Source organism: Corylus avellana, chromosome 5 (genome assembly GCF_965113065.1).
Source record: "Corylus avellana chromosome 5, dhCorAvel1.hap1.2, whole genome shotgun sequence".
Taxonomy (NCBI): domain Eukaryota; kingdom Viridiplantae; phylum Streptophyta; class Magnoliopsida; order Fagales; family Betulaceae; genus Corylus; species Corylus avellana.
The window spans coordinates 5,509,876-5,524,596 of record NC_142494.1 but is presented as its reverse complement, the minus strand read 5'-3'; the positions used below and the strand labels follow the sequence as shown (position 1 = coordinate 5,524,596).

Below are 14,721 nucleotides of genomic sequence, written 5' to 3'. Positions count from 1 at the left end.
AGATTGACACCAGACTAGAAACAATATAACTCCAGACAGGATTTATGGGTCACATTTTTTTGAAAGGATGCCCTATCAAAGAGAATAAGGCATATAGAGCTATCATCAAACATTAGATCTCACAATGTGCCAATAGTGTTTATAAAACAAAGCAGAACAGCCTGGGGCCTTAGGAAGAGTGCAAAAGATTTCTTTCTCAGAGGGAATGGCACATAGAGATTTGTAATCTTCTTCGGTGACAATGGGGATCATCCAGCTCAGAAGACAAGATCGGATTGGTTGAGGAATAAACATTTTGAAAATGATCAGAAAAGCAAGTACCAATATCATTTCGATCAAAAATCCACACACCATCTGAAATTTTTAAAAAGATCAATAGGGTTTGATGCTTATTCCATTTTTTCAGGGCATTTTTTGCGGCCTTAATTTTTTTAAAAAAAAGGTATGGGCTGGAGAACCAAAGAAATTCCCTGCCCACGCTTCAGCATTAATAGTAGAGCCGAAAGATCACGGGTTTAAAACTCTTCGAATCAAAAAGGCCTAAAGGAAAAGAGTTGAGCCACAAAGAGTGTTCAAAGAAAATTGGGTGATGATCTGAAGTTGTTGGAATGTCAGGGATTGTGGCAGTAGGAAAAGCAAGTACCATTCATGGTGAAAGGGTTCCCTGAACCTAAAACCAATCATCCCATGAGTATACATAAAATTGCAGCCATGACATGTGACCTAATATTCTCAAGTCTACTATATGATACCAGCTTCTACATTCTAATAGCCAATGACCCTCCCAAAATTTGACAACTATTAAAAAGAAACGTCAAATAAACTGATATTATTCTGAAACAATGAACTTATTCAATGGCAGGCTGTTCACAAGGGAGAGAAATATCAAATAGCAGGAATAATAATAAAACACACATAAAAAAACCCAAATCCCAAGTGCCATGTGAAGCATTATTGTAAAATCTAAGCATCTCAGAGAGCTTACTACCCAAGCTAATGATAGAGGCAAGAACACTTTCCGGCCAGGCCATACTATAACCAACCTCAGTGCCATGTGAAGCATTATTGTAAAATCTAAACATCTCAGAGAGCTCCTAGGGTTCCCTCACTTTGACTCCTGCGAATAGAAAGATCTGGCCTCAAGTTGGGAAGTTTGGTACTGGAGTCAAAATAATGGTGCCGATTATGTGTTGTAGCTTTGGTTCCCACTGGGGGAAGGGCACCATGCCTGCTGCCCTTGGACTGTTTTGGTGACACCGCTGCTTGACTTTTGCGACCATGAGTTGAGGAAGAGGGCTTGTGAGCAGCGGCTAGACCATGGCTGACCTTTCTTGAAGTCTTGTGATCTGATCTAACAACACGGTCTAACTGATGGGAACCGATGCCTAACCGAACTGACCGATCTGCGGCATCCTTCAAACTGCTCGCTTTGATAGGCAACCGATTGAAGTAAACCAAATGTGGAAGAAGACCTTGCAGATATTTCTTCAGTTGTTCATCTCCAACATTTTTCTGGGCCGGGTTTCCTTCCAAGCTGATGGCTTGCAAGGAATTGTAGTTGGCAGCAAGCTGGCCAAGACATTTGGCTGTTGAGATTTTGTTGAAGCGCAGATCCAGCACATTCAGTTTTAACAGTCGGTGAAGACCCTCAACCTCGCTAATTTTATTTCCAGCCAAGTACAACTCCTTTAGAGAGGAACAAGAAGCTAGACCTTCAAAAAAAAAAAAAAAAAAACAAGTTAAATCAAAATGAGAGAAGAATTTTGAAGATCCACAAATTTTGATTGAGGATTAATATCATGGGAAATAAATAAAAATGAGAAGCCAACAACTTTTAAATTGTAATCCAGACTACGGTATACCGTGTCCAATTCTCAGTACTCGGTTGTAGCTCAGGTCCAGTACACGAAGTCGTGTAAGTTCCCGCAAACCTTCAATAGTTGAAATATTATTTTTTGACAGATTCAGTATATGAAGTCCTCGAGGAAGAGCACCAGCAGTTATCTTCACTGGAAAAAGTTAGCAAGAAGATCACAAATCAGAAAACAGAATTCTTCCAAAAGGGAAAAAAGTAAATAAGAAGAAGATGAAGCTGCTGTCAGAGAAGCAAACCTATGGCATTTCCTGAGAGATTGAGCACCCTCAGGCTTGCAAATGCACTAAGAAATGGGATCACAACCAATCCATGATTTGCCAGGTGAGCTGTGGTGGCTATGGCGCTCAAAGAAGAAATATATTTAGCAGCTTCCATGCCAGGAGTGATCTTACCATCAATCTTTGCAGTCGTCATACTGTTTAGGATATTGGGGTTTCTCTTCACTTGGTCATCAGACTGGGATGATTCATTTGTTTCCTCCAAAGGGCTGCAAAGTTGAAGATCATTAACCCATTCCTCAATCCGCTTCATCTTAAAATCCTTGCTCGGTAATTCATCCCACCGGTGAACTGAGGATTCTCCTTGAAGGTTTTTCACAGGATTTACCTCTTCTGTAGCAGGCACTATCCAGTCTTTTGCTAAACCAGAATAACTATAGGAATCATAACCATAATCAACTGAATTTTTGAAAGAATTTTTCTCAGCTTTATCAGAGCCATCATTTTTTACTTGCTCTTGTGTTGCCTGCCTTTCAGATTCATGACCTGGTATCTCTCTTCGCCTTATGTCTAAAATATGCAGATCCTCAAAAGAACTTGACTGCAGTGCTACATGTCTGAAAGGCGAACACCTTCCAGAAGTGGGTGTAGAGGCACCAATGTTGGGCAAAGAACATGATTTTACAATCGAGGGTGGGGTATGAGGTGTATGGTCAACAGAATCACCAGGACATTCGCCAGATAATGGAGTATCAGAATTTTCAAGGCCTTCCTTCTCTGAATGCTGTGGGTCTCCAATAGAGAAAATTGATTCGTAATTGACATTGTCAGGACTAAATCGGAAAGAATCCAAGTTGGGATTTTCTTGATACTCATCTGGTGGGCTCAGCCCTTGATCCTTGCTGGGACCTGGCTCTGTCAACCCTTTGTGGTCTTGGAAACCCTCACAAGAAAGCTCCAGATCGGTCTCATCCTCAGTGTCATTGCCTGCAGACACCCTGCCCTCCTGGAACAGTCCACTTCCTACAGACTGACTTTTCTTAAGGTACTCTCCCCGGTTAACCCCTATGTTGCTCTCAACACTAAATTTGCTCTTCACGTCCCCTGATTTCAATCCACTCTCAACAGGAGACGCACTTGTAAAATGTTTGTCAATCTGAGTATCTCCTTGAGCCTTCAATAACAACGAGTCTAACCTGGTATGATTAGGTAAATCCTTTGAGGCTTGACTCTGAGAAAAGTCTTGCGATGTCTTATACATTTTCTCCACAGAAGGTTGAACAGTTTTCTGATTGAGAAAGGGATACACAGTCAAAATAACCATGAAATATTACTTTAATTATACTAAGTTTAAGTATTAATGGCCTGAAGTGAGTCTTCCACTTACCTTTGGTTTGTGGATATGAATGGGAGCATTGAAACATGAAAACCTAACCATTGCGGTTAAACTGAATGGAACTACATCCACACTCAGCCTGCTTTATCTTATATGAACGCCTAAACAATTGCTGTTAAACTGAAGGGAACTACATCCACACTTGGCATGCTTTAACTTATATGAAAACCTATTACTGACAAACTGGATTATTTTTGTTGAATAATTTCCAGAAGCCTGAAATTGTTATGATACAGTGATAACTACCATCAAGCATCTGGGGACCCAGCCATCAATGGCCTTAGCCATAATCAACTGATAAACCCTCAGAAATACGACACAATCTCCAAATGTGTGATGATCTCGATTTTTTCAAAACACAAACCAAAATCACTCCTTCAGTGGAACTACCCCACACCCTCTTTGAGGTGCGAGAAGAGTTTGACTTTGTTGCAGCGGCCAGAGTGAAAGAAAATCTTTGCCAACTAGGAGAACCCAAACCCAAACATGCAAAAGAGAAGCTGGCCTGCTACATAGAAAAAAAAAGGTTAAAAACACGAAAAAATAAAAAATAAAAATAAAAACAAAAACAAAAACAAAACAAAAAAAAATTGATGATGGGTGACTTTACTGCATATCTAGAGTCCCATTAAAAGTAAGGTGCATATGTAGACAAGATACTTAAAGTAAAACCAAGGAGAAATATGAGAATCGGGCAGTAATTTCAAGGTACAGCACAACAGAAACTTCAAAGAATCTACAAAAAAGCCAATAAAATTTAATCTTTGCTGTCTTTTATTCCTTAACTCCCAACAAACTTCTCATATATATATATATATATATATATATATATATATACAAGCTTTCTTCGGTTCCAAGAAATATTGAAAAAAGGAAAGTAAATGGTTAAAGAAGGTTACAAGAAATAATAAAAATGCTTATATGAGAATCGGGCAGTAATCTACACAAATTCTTCTCTTTTCCTTCTCATTAGAGAAAGCACAACCGCATTCCATTCAAATTGCAGTGGCTAAGAGAGCTAAACCCATTCAATATGGTTATGCTTTGTTTTATTACCAGAAGATTGGAGTAAAAGAAAAGAAAACCAGGAATGTTACAACAGCCACTACAACTCAACCTGTTCTAACATTTCAAAGTTCTTTAAAAACCCAAGCTTTTCAAATCAATCTTTACTACTCCACTATTTCAGCAATGAAATTGAGCACAATTGGGCACTGACATAAAATTTCAAAAAATAAACAGATCTACGATTCAATTCATTCCAAACCGGATTTAGAATATATATATATATATATGAACCAAACTACAGTTGAAACACCTCACATATTAGATTGGATATCAAACTGTAAAAACCTTCAGCAAGAGAGAGAGAGAGAGAGAGAGAGAGAGAAGCTGACCCATGTTTAAGTGTCAAACCGGCATAATTTTTACCAGATAATACACCCTAAAATTCAATTCAATCCAATCTGCTCCATTTACCAAATATCTTAGCATCTTTCACTCCAAAGAGATGAACAATAGCCTATTCTTTTCTGTTTTCTCAATGGTATATGAATGAATAAAGCCAACATGAATAACACAGTATAAGAACATAGGAATCTCTAAAACCCAATACAAGATACACCATAAACATTATTTACTATCGTATACACCCCAAGAAAACAAATAGCTTAGCATACAACAATAAGAAAAACCCAACAAAATCATGTTTTTGATTTCAGAAATCAAAAACCCAGAACAGAAACAAAGAAAAAAAAAAAAAAAAAAAGTTGAGGGTCTTGAGACAGAGATCTGACCTCTCTCTAGCCAGATTGTAAATTTTGGACTTGTTCTACGAGAGAAAAATTGCCACAGAATAAAGCCACCGAGCTATTATATTGATAAAATGATATTGTTTTCAACAAACGGCGTGTGCCGAAGCTTTATACCACCAACTCCACACCTCTCGTCTATAATATATAAGCCAATCAATGGCCATGATCTTCCCAACTTTCAAAATAAATACTTATTTCTAAAGGATAAAGGAAATCCCTTTTTCTTTTTTTGAAGGGTTGAAGCGATAAAATACAAAATAATAAGAACTGGATTCGGCTAATGTGAACGCGTGATTTGTGGCCAAAACTCAAAAGCAAATTATTTACCTTTTTTTAACTCTTCTATTTTATATATATATGTGAGAGAGAAAGAGAGAACTTCGCGTCCACACAAGAAAGCTCAAAGCTTTTATCGTGTGGGGTAAAGAAGGAGCGTATCTTGTCGTTTTTACGCAAAGATTGGCGTAGAATGAATCGTCCTTCTTTCATCAGGAATGGGAACTGGGAGCTTCGTGGAGGGTAGTTTCCACTTTCCAGCACCCTCACAATCTTTTTTATTTATTTCTATTTCAAAAGACACACATAACATTGATTACGTGTGGTGGAGGTACATTGCTGACATATGGCAAATGGGAACTATTAATATATGTTCTTTCGTGCACATGTCGCGTTTTAATTGGTCCAACTTGGATTTATTAACAATTGGTAGGTTCTTCGATTAAGAGAATAACGAAAAATTATATGTTGTTCTTAGAAAATTCAAGTTCTTAATTATCAAAATTAAAAATTTGAGTCCTTTTATTTCACATAACGTTAAAAATTATATATTAACTTACTATTATTGATGGTGTAATATAACTAATGCTATAATTTTTTAAAAATATTTTTGATAAAATAGTTTCAAATAAATAAATGTAAGATGTTTTTACAGAAATCATAACCGGAAAAGGATTGGAAACGGATCCTCTCCATTTCAGAATCCCTCAATTTTCTCTATTTAGTGCATTTTGAAGGGTAGTGTTGTCTATAAATTTTAATGATGGTAATGCATTAAATGCAATACCCTTCAAAAGGATCTGGCTTCTATGCGGTAGTGAAAACTACTGCATAGAAGCTGTAGTTCAAAACGGCACCGCTTGTATCCAAACGGTGCAGTTTTGAGACCTGAAAAAGTAGGGCATTTTTTTAAAATAATAAAAAACTATTAACAAATTAAAAAATATAAAAAAACTATAAATATTAAAACGATTAAAAAACTTTAAAAAACTAAAAATAAAAAAATAAAGAATAAAGAAAAAGCAAAAGCAAATGAATGTCGCAACAGCATCTGTGCTGAGACCGTGGTGTTGTTGGCGGAACTGCGATCTTGATGTGGGGTCCCGGCGAACCTGAAGTGGCTTGAAGTGGGCGCTAGCGAACCTGAAGCAACATGAAGTGGGGTTCGACGAACCGATGCTTCGTCCGGCAAGAACAAATCTGAGGTGAATTTCGGCGAGATTGAGCCGAGGGTTGGCAAACCTGTGATCCGGCGAACCTATGCTGAGGTTCGGCAAGCTTGAGCCGAGGTCCGGTGAAGCTGGGGTCGTGGGGCCATTGGCGGAACTGCGAGGTTCGCTGGTTCGCCGAGTGGCCGCTGGCGACTTCTGGTTCGCCGATGGTTGTCCACTGGCGGATTTGATGGTTCGCGGACGGTGAGGGTCACGATGGGAGGTGGCTCCAGCCACCCCCTTGGCCAAAATGGGGTGGCCGACCACCCATTTTGGCCAAGGGGCCACCCCCTTTTTCTTATTTCTTATTTTTTTAATTTTTAGTTTTTTTTTTAAGTTTTTAATTGTTTAAATATTTATAATTTATAATAATTATTTTTTATATTTTTTAATTTCTAAATAGTTTTTTATTATTTTTTTAAAAAATCCTATTTTTTCACTTTCCAAAACTACACCGTTTTTATCCAAACGGTGCAGTTTTGAAACTACTGAGGATCCCTTCAAAATACACTAAATGGAGAAAATTGAAAAAATTGAGAAATTTTGAAACGGAGAGAATCATTTTCCAAAAAGGATTTGGTTTGTAGCTAATTATAATGCATTAATACTAATGCATCCAAAACATGTGTCATTATCATTGTTTCATTTCATAGAGGAGAAGGGAACAATCTAAAGCCCATTTTATTGGGCCGAGAATTATCCCACCATTGGAGTCGGCCCATATAGATATCCACACCACACTGATCAAATTCATTCTCTCACAGAAAACTAGCTGTATTCCCTACTGCCATGGCTTCCAGGTTGCAATTCGTCAGAAGGCTCCCAAGGCTTTTAAAGCCTTCTTCTTCCTCTTCTTCTTCTTCGACGATCCGTAGATTCAGTTTTCTGCTTCTAGAAGCTTCGAGGTCTGAGACAACTCGGTGGTCTCCTGCTTGTAGAACCTTCTGCTCTCGTCCACTGAATCTCGGAGACGATCCTCAAGGCCCCGCCGCCATTGATTACAGGTGCGTTAATCTTTGTTCCTCTGTTGGGTTCTGGAGAAACCTAAGGAAAATCAAATAGAGAGTAAAAAGTTTGACTTTTTGAGTTCCGTGTTGAATGTTTGTTGTTAAGTAATGGATAATTTACCCATTCAGCTTAGATATAATACTTGTTGTTTTCTGAAGTCCTAAAATGTACGGAAAATAATGAAAATTTTAGAGCTTACATCTTTAATTTTGGTTTTGGTTTTGGTTTTGGTTTTTTTTTTTTTTTTTTTTTTTTTTTTTTAAGATTTGAGTGAGTGGTTTAGCATTTTTCTTTAGTTTTAAGAAATTGGTTTAATGGAAATGGACAACAATGGGTTTGCTAATGATTAATGTGAAAACAGTTCTGTACTGCAGGAGGATGAGTTTCACAGGCTAAGCAATTCCACAATACATCACCTCCTAGAGAAACTCGAGGTATTTGTTGCCATTGGCTTGGCTTGTTTGAAAAATCTTGCTATTTTTGCTTAATTTAAGTGTTTTAACCTGGTTTTCCACATACCTGTTTTGGAATAGAGGCTTAGACCTATATCAGGCCTTGATGTTTGAAATGGATTTACTGGTTGTATGTTGGTTTATAGATGCTGTTATCTAGATTTGTATAGTTTCTCTGATTGTCAAATGCGAATTGTTCCTACTGGATATTGTAGAGTGCGTAAAAGTTTTATTTTGTGTTAGTTATCTTACATTATCTTATGTTTTTGTGTTCTTTTATGACAATAAGCACTCACAAGCAATGTGGTTTTGATTGTCTTTGGTGCGCAGGAATATGGTGATAATGTTGAAATAGATGGCTTTGATGTAGACTATGGGGTGAGAGTGTGATTAATTCTTTTTTAGAATTGGCTTAATTTTTTAAGGCATTGCAATTGTTGTAACATTTATCGGGTGTGCATGTGGCAGAATGAGGTGTTAACCTTGAAACTCGGGGATCTGGGTACCTATGTATTGAACAAACAAACGCCAAATAGACAAATTTGGCTATCTTCCCCAGTGAGGTATGAGCTATACATCGTTTTTGTGAACTATATATATCTGTTGTGTTTTGTAATCCTTATGAGCATTATTCTAAACTGGTATGCTTATATCCTTGAAGCTGTGTATGTTGAATCGCATAATGTCACCATATCCTAGATTTCAGCTGAAGCAGCAGCAAATGTAGAGTGGACATGCTCAAATTACATAATGCCTATCAATCTACCAAAAACTAGACTTTAATGATTGTTTGAAAAGATTCAGCTTAAATCTTTTCAAGGAAATTGATATGAGATCTTCATTGAGAATTATCCACAAATTGCTTTTACCGTACTATAAATCTACTTAATGCACTACAATCGATTTATCACTTTTTTGACATGCTGTTAAAAATGATTGGGATCTATTGAAATTCGCTAAAATCGGGGTTTTTTTTAAAGGTTAGTTACCTTCACCCCCCCCCCCCCCCCCCCCTCTCTCAACTTCTACTTATTTACACATCTGCACATGTCGTGTAATGACTTGATTTCACAAGTCTTGTGGTGGGCCCTAGCTTTGTATTACTTATTTGTTCTCTTTTTCTCACCCAGCAGAAGTACTTTCTTTCCTTCACCATGAAGCATTTTGATCGACTACCGTTAGTATATATGAGTTATAGTCATTTGGCCATTCAATAAGAGAGCAGCAGTGACTTCATGAGAAGAGAGAGAAAGAGAGAGACTTGAGAATGTTCTCATTTTTTGTATTCTCACAAGCTTGGTGTGTCTTACGGCACTAAGAGAATTTAGAGAATATTTTCTCTTTTGTGTGATAGTGGGATTTGGGTGTATTGAGGCTTTAGGTTTGAGTGGTTTTCTTTGTACTACTCTTTGTACTCTATTTTTTTGATAGTGAATTTCCTTGGGTCGTCTCCACCAATAGATGTAGGTTTGTTAAGCTGAACTACTTAAATCTTGATGTTTTGTGTGACTATGTTATTTTCTATTATGCTATTTTCTGCATCATTTGGGATCCTAGAATTATTTTATCTCAACACTACAAACTACCATTTGTCAAGCTCTACCACCTTAAACTACCAATCGTTGGCCAAAAACCCTTTCCATTAGGCCAACTCATTAAATCCGATGGCATCTTGGTCAGGTGCATAACACATGTTTTTTAGTCATAAAATGACCAAAGTACCCTCAAGTAAAAAATTACAAAAATAAAAAACTGAAACTAAAAAAAATAATAGAGAGAGAGAGAATAGGGGTGGTCGTCGAACCACCCCAGGTACTTGGGGGTATATCGGCACCCTCGATCACACAGGCCACCTCCAAGCGTGTTTCAGGGTGGTTCGGCCACCTTTTTTTTTTTTTTTTTCTTTTCTTTTTGGAATTTTTAATTTGAGTTTTTTTTTCTTTTAATTTATTTAATTATTTTTTAAATTTCTTAATTTTAAGGATATTAAGTAAATTTCGTTTCTAAACTCTAGATATTTTCATCATTTCACAACTAAAAAACACACTTGTATAGCACGTGATCAATATTCTGTCCCTTTTAACAATCTTGACTAACGAAGGGGGTTTTTTGCCAATGGTTGGTAGTTTAAGGCAGTTAACTGTGAGAGGTGGTAGTTTGTGGGGGCAATGTGTAAATGAGTGGTAGTTGAGGGAGGTTAAAGGTATTTAACCCCTTTTTAATTATCTTATGCTAGATTACCACTGAAAGTAATGTGTGGGTGTTTTTGCTACTTAAATGTATGTTTCTGCTGATTTATTGCGATAAACTTATTCTGCAAATTAATAGAATTTTGTGGTTTCACCAAGCATCAAATTGAATATTTATTGTTTGATTTGAAACCCTAAGTTTCTAGAGACTTGGTATCCTCTTGTTTGATAGGTCTTATTTGCACCCATGAGTTGATCATTCCTTATTGTTACCTTAGAGCTAGGAATTTTTAATAAATTAGTTAAACAATCTGGGTGGTGGTTGAAATTTGTTCTGAATGATGGTGGCCACCTTTATCACTCAATTACTCTTTTGGGGCCTAGGACTAGTGCAAATTTCTTTGAACCTTTATCTTTTTTCAGACCTTGAAATTGATGAGGTGTGCATCATTGATGGATGAACTATAAAGTAGCAGTACATAGTTTGTTTACTTATCAAAAAAAAAAAGTTTGTTTATATGGTCATGTATTGTTTCTGTCGGTATAAATTAGTTAAACAATCTGGGTGGTGGTTGAAATTTGTTTTGCCTGATAGTGAGGCCATCTTTATCACTCAATTACTCTTGTGGGGCCTAGGACTAGTGGAAATTTTTGTGAGCCTGTATCTCCTGGCAGACCTTGAATTAATGAGGTGTGCGTCATTTATAGATGACCTATAAAGTAGCAGTACCTAGTTTGTTTATATGGTCATGTATTGTTTCTGTCATCTTTAAAAAATAGTTTGTTTATATGGTCATCTATTGTTTCTGTCATCTTTAAAAAATAGTTTGTTTATATGGTCATGTATTGTTTGTCATCTTTAAAAAATGCAGCTTAGAAGTTTTGAACCTTTTGCATTTTTTAACTGGGCAGGATTTATGGTATCAAAATCAAGTCATAAAATGACTTGTCATCTTCTCTCTCTCCTCATATTTTAACTTCTTTTCCTATTATAATCACTTTCGAAAGAAAAGCCAACTAGGTTGGAACTCGACATCCATGAGCATACTCCTAATGGAGTGGAGGCTTTTAGAATTAGACTCATCTTTGTGGAGGAAAGTTACAGGGAAAAAAATCTGTTTTGTTATTCCTCCCTAGGCAACTGGATTGGTTTGTATTCGGAATCTACCTTATCCTCCTAAGACTGGGGCTTCCACATTTGTTGTATGTGCACAAACCTTTAAGTTATTAGCTTGGAATGTACTTTCCCGTATAGGGATCCCATTGGATAGGAACATGCATTCCTCATGCATCAAGGAAGAGACTCCTCGCCAAACCTCATGTGCATGCATGGAAGAGGGGCAGGAGGGTTTACATTATCTAGACACATCTTTGATGCCTAAAGATTGTAGCTCTAAGATGTAAATGTGATTGCATATATTTGGCATGTTCTGCTTACAGATGAACACACGAAATGTTAACAATTCAAGATCCGGGCTTGCCACCAAATCTCTAGTTGTGATCAAATGGAGGATGTGAATAGGTCTTGCATAGATTATGTCTAAGAAAGTATAGCCCATGATCATTCAAAGCATTACTAAATCAGTGGTACATTAAAAAATTAGGCTTCACTGAAACTTTTACAGACCTCCAGGTTTTAGAATTACGATGTAACATGTTATACATTATAATTCAGCTCTACATTTTACAGCATGTGTTCAGACTTCAAATACCTTACCCCCCAACATTTGTCGCACTTTCAAGCTTTGTTCAATCTGAAAATAGTTAATGCTATCACAACTCAGTAAGTAATTAATTAATTCTATGGCTGATGAGATGAAGATCATACTTGCTAAAATATAAATCATCTCAGCAAAGAGAATCCAGCTTGACAAATTCTGCAACTCTGATCTCTTCTCCCTTACAAACTCTCTGATGCTCCCAAAATACTAAAACTGAGACCCCCAAACCCCACCCCCCCCCCCCCCCTCTCTCTCTCTCTCTCTCACTTAAGTCTGCAGAGGATGATCTGATTACACAAACATACACACCAGCATTTTTGTACTCAGGATGTCTTATCTTCAATCCTGTGCGTGCTTTTGTGGTCCTGTATATAATTCACAACAAATTTGACATCGGATGTGCTTGTGATACCATCTAATGGGGTGCTAACTTTTCTTTCATTCTCTTTAGAAGCTTTTTGGGGGTTGTGCCTTCTTTGAAATATCATGAACAATTCCTGTAGGTTGATGGCCTTATCAAGAAAATATAGTAACAGTTAGAACATTTATTCGATCTAGAAATTAATCAACAAACTCTTCTTATTTAAGTGGCTGCCTTGCAACCTCGTGTCTTCCAACAAAAGAAGGGGGCTTAGGTGTGCGTTCCTTACTTGAAGTAATTGTACATACCATAATAGCATAACAAATTTAATTAGTATTAGGGAAAAATGCTCCAAACGTCTCTGAGATCACTTTTTATCAAATCGCTCCCTAAGATTTAAGTTTTATCAAATAGACTATTTTTAGAGTCAGGTTGAGTCAGATTATTCCAATGTTTAATTACTTAATTATTTCTTGTTGTACAAAAAAAAAAAGCTTTTGTGAATTTCCTATAGAAAGAGATTCTGCTTTCAATACTATCCAATATCCCTCCCAATATTTTACGAATTCGTTTCTTATCTGTCAGGAAGTGATTGAAAATTATGATTCATTTCTAGAGTTGGATGTGAAAGACATCTCTTGTTTAAAACCAATTGCTCTTTATCTATCAAAGGGGCATGCTTCATCATTTATAGGCCATGTCTGTTAATGCAGAAAATTTACCAATGAAACGTGAATATGGGACTAGACCCAGCATTCTATGTTATATGTGAGGTGTCTACAATCTTTGTCTATGTTATTTGCACTATTAGGCTATTCATAATGGACTTCTTTAATGAAATTCCTTTCCTCTGTTTTTCTGAAATTCTCTTCTGCCATCTGAAAGACATGTTTTTCATGCAGTGGTCCCGCGAGGTTTGATTGGGATCGGAATGCTCAAACTTGGGTCTATAGGCGGAGCAAAGCAGATTTGCTGAATATGTTAGAAGGTGAGCTGGAGCGACTGTGTGGTGAACCCATCAGTCTTTCTTAGACTACAGCAAAAGCTGTGATGGGAAGTTTTGTTTCAGTTCTGATACTTTTTTAGCTTTTGCCTCCTTTGTGCTTATATTGGTTCTTCATTGATTTTTTAACAGAAAGTATAAATTTTATGGTAGATTTATATGGACTGTTACTCTGTGTACTCAGGACTCAGGAGATAAGAAGAAGAAAAAAAGGACAAGTAATTAATAAAATAATAATAATAAATTAAGTACATAATGTAGCTACTTCCTTTTCAAAAAGCATCCTCATCATCTCATTCTTTCCTAAGCATTTTTTCATTGTTGCCTTATTTTAAAAAATAAAATAAATCACATTGTTTTAAGTATCAACAATTTGCTGTCTAATGAGCAAGGAAGAAGTATCAACAATTTTCTTTTATACGATTTGCTGTATCAAGTGCGAAGAGTTTGTATTTATTGATCATTCAATTGTTTAAAAAGAAAGAAATAATTGATCATTCAGTTAATTGGTTTTTTGTTCATCACCTACATGTAGTCGGGTTTCCATGGTGGAATCGAAAATACCAGATTGAGCTCAAGATAACCCAGTCGTGGACTGTGGCAATCTTTTTATTTTTGTGGATCATCCATTTCAAATGAACTCTCATATCATTACAACAATGCCAAAAGTGGCTTTTGGGTGTATGTTGGATTGCTTTGAAGATGCTATGAGAGCAGCTGCAACCGCTCCCTTTGGCCGTCGAGTTTACCCCCAGTGAGTTCCGGTGCAACTACAACCACCACTTTGGTCAAAGGGATGGCTGCAACCACCCTGAACAACCCCATAAAAGCTACTTTTTATTTTTATAATTATTTTCTTTTGGGTTGTTGTAATGATTTGGAGTGTTCTTTCGGTGCACCAACCAAAACCCAAAACTTTTTATTCCCTGATCTTCTCTAGGATGTTTCCTATGTCTTTTCTAGTCACTCTCTCATAGCCCACAGCCCACATGTACTATTTAGATTATAAATTTGAGGGGCACGTACGTTTTAAAAGCAAGCAAACATCAAAATGGACAAGCACAGCATCTCTTGGTTTCCATGTATAAAGAATCATAAATGAAGAAGAGAATATTAATTAAGTACACTGTAGAAGCATTTTTGCAAGTAAAAAAAAAAACTAGAAAAATATTTTCAGTCGTACCAAATACTAAAAA

General features: G+C 36.7%; 2 protein-coding genes across 6 annotated transcripts; one reads left to right on the top strand and one right to left on the bottom strand.

The window, feature by feature from the left end:
* Positions 1–801: 801 nt before the first annotated feature.
* LOC132180762 (Outer arm dynein light chain 1 protein) lies at positions 802–5,544 on the bottom strand. Of its 2 annotated transcripts, none has more exons than XM_059593698.2 (5): positions 5,287–5,544; positions 3,482–3,998; positions 2,113–3,382; positions 1,863–2,009; positions 802–1,712 (listed from the first exon to the last, which is right to left on the bottom strand). In XM_059593698.2, exons 2-5 carry the CDS (start codon positions 3,530–3,532, stop codon positions 1,084–1,086), a joined length of 2,097 nt encoding a protein of 698 aa, XP_059449681.2. In that variant the 5' UTR covers positions 3,533–3,998; positions 5,287–5,544; the 3' UTR covers positions 802–1,083. The 2 variants fall into 2 exon arrangements, with proteins under 2 accessions (XP_059449681.2, XP_059449680.2); XM_059593697.2 differs by having other exon boundaries at positions 3,482–3,995.
* Positions 5,545–6,602: 1,058 nt separating this feature from the next.
* LOC132180764 (frataxin, mitochondrial) lies at positions 6,603–14,538 on the top strand. Of its 4 annotated transcripts, none has more exons than XM_059593704.2 (7): positions 6,603–6,785; positions 7,556–7,795; positions 8,161–8,233; positions 8,582–8,629; positions 8,720–8,814; positions 13,425–13,510; positions 14,061–14,538. In XM_059593704.2, exons 1-7 carry the CDS (start codon positions 6,757–6,759, stop codon positions 14,162–14,164), a joined length of 675 nt encoding a protein of 224 aa, XP_059449687.2. In that variant the 5' UTR covers positions 6,603–6,756; the 3' UTR covers positions 14,165–14,538. The 4 variants fall into 4 exon arrangements, with proteins under 4 accessions (XP_059449687.2, XP_059449684.2, XP_059449686.2 ...); XM_059593701.2 differs by having other exon boundaries at positions 6,603–6,995; XM_059593703.2 differs by lacking the exon at positions 14,061–14,538 and adding an exon at positions 13,710–13,991 and having other exon boundaries at positions 6,603–6,995.
* Positions 14,539–14,721: the final 183 nt, after the last annotated feature.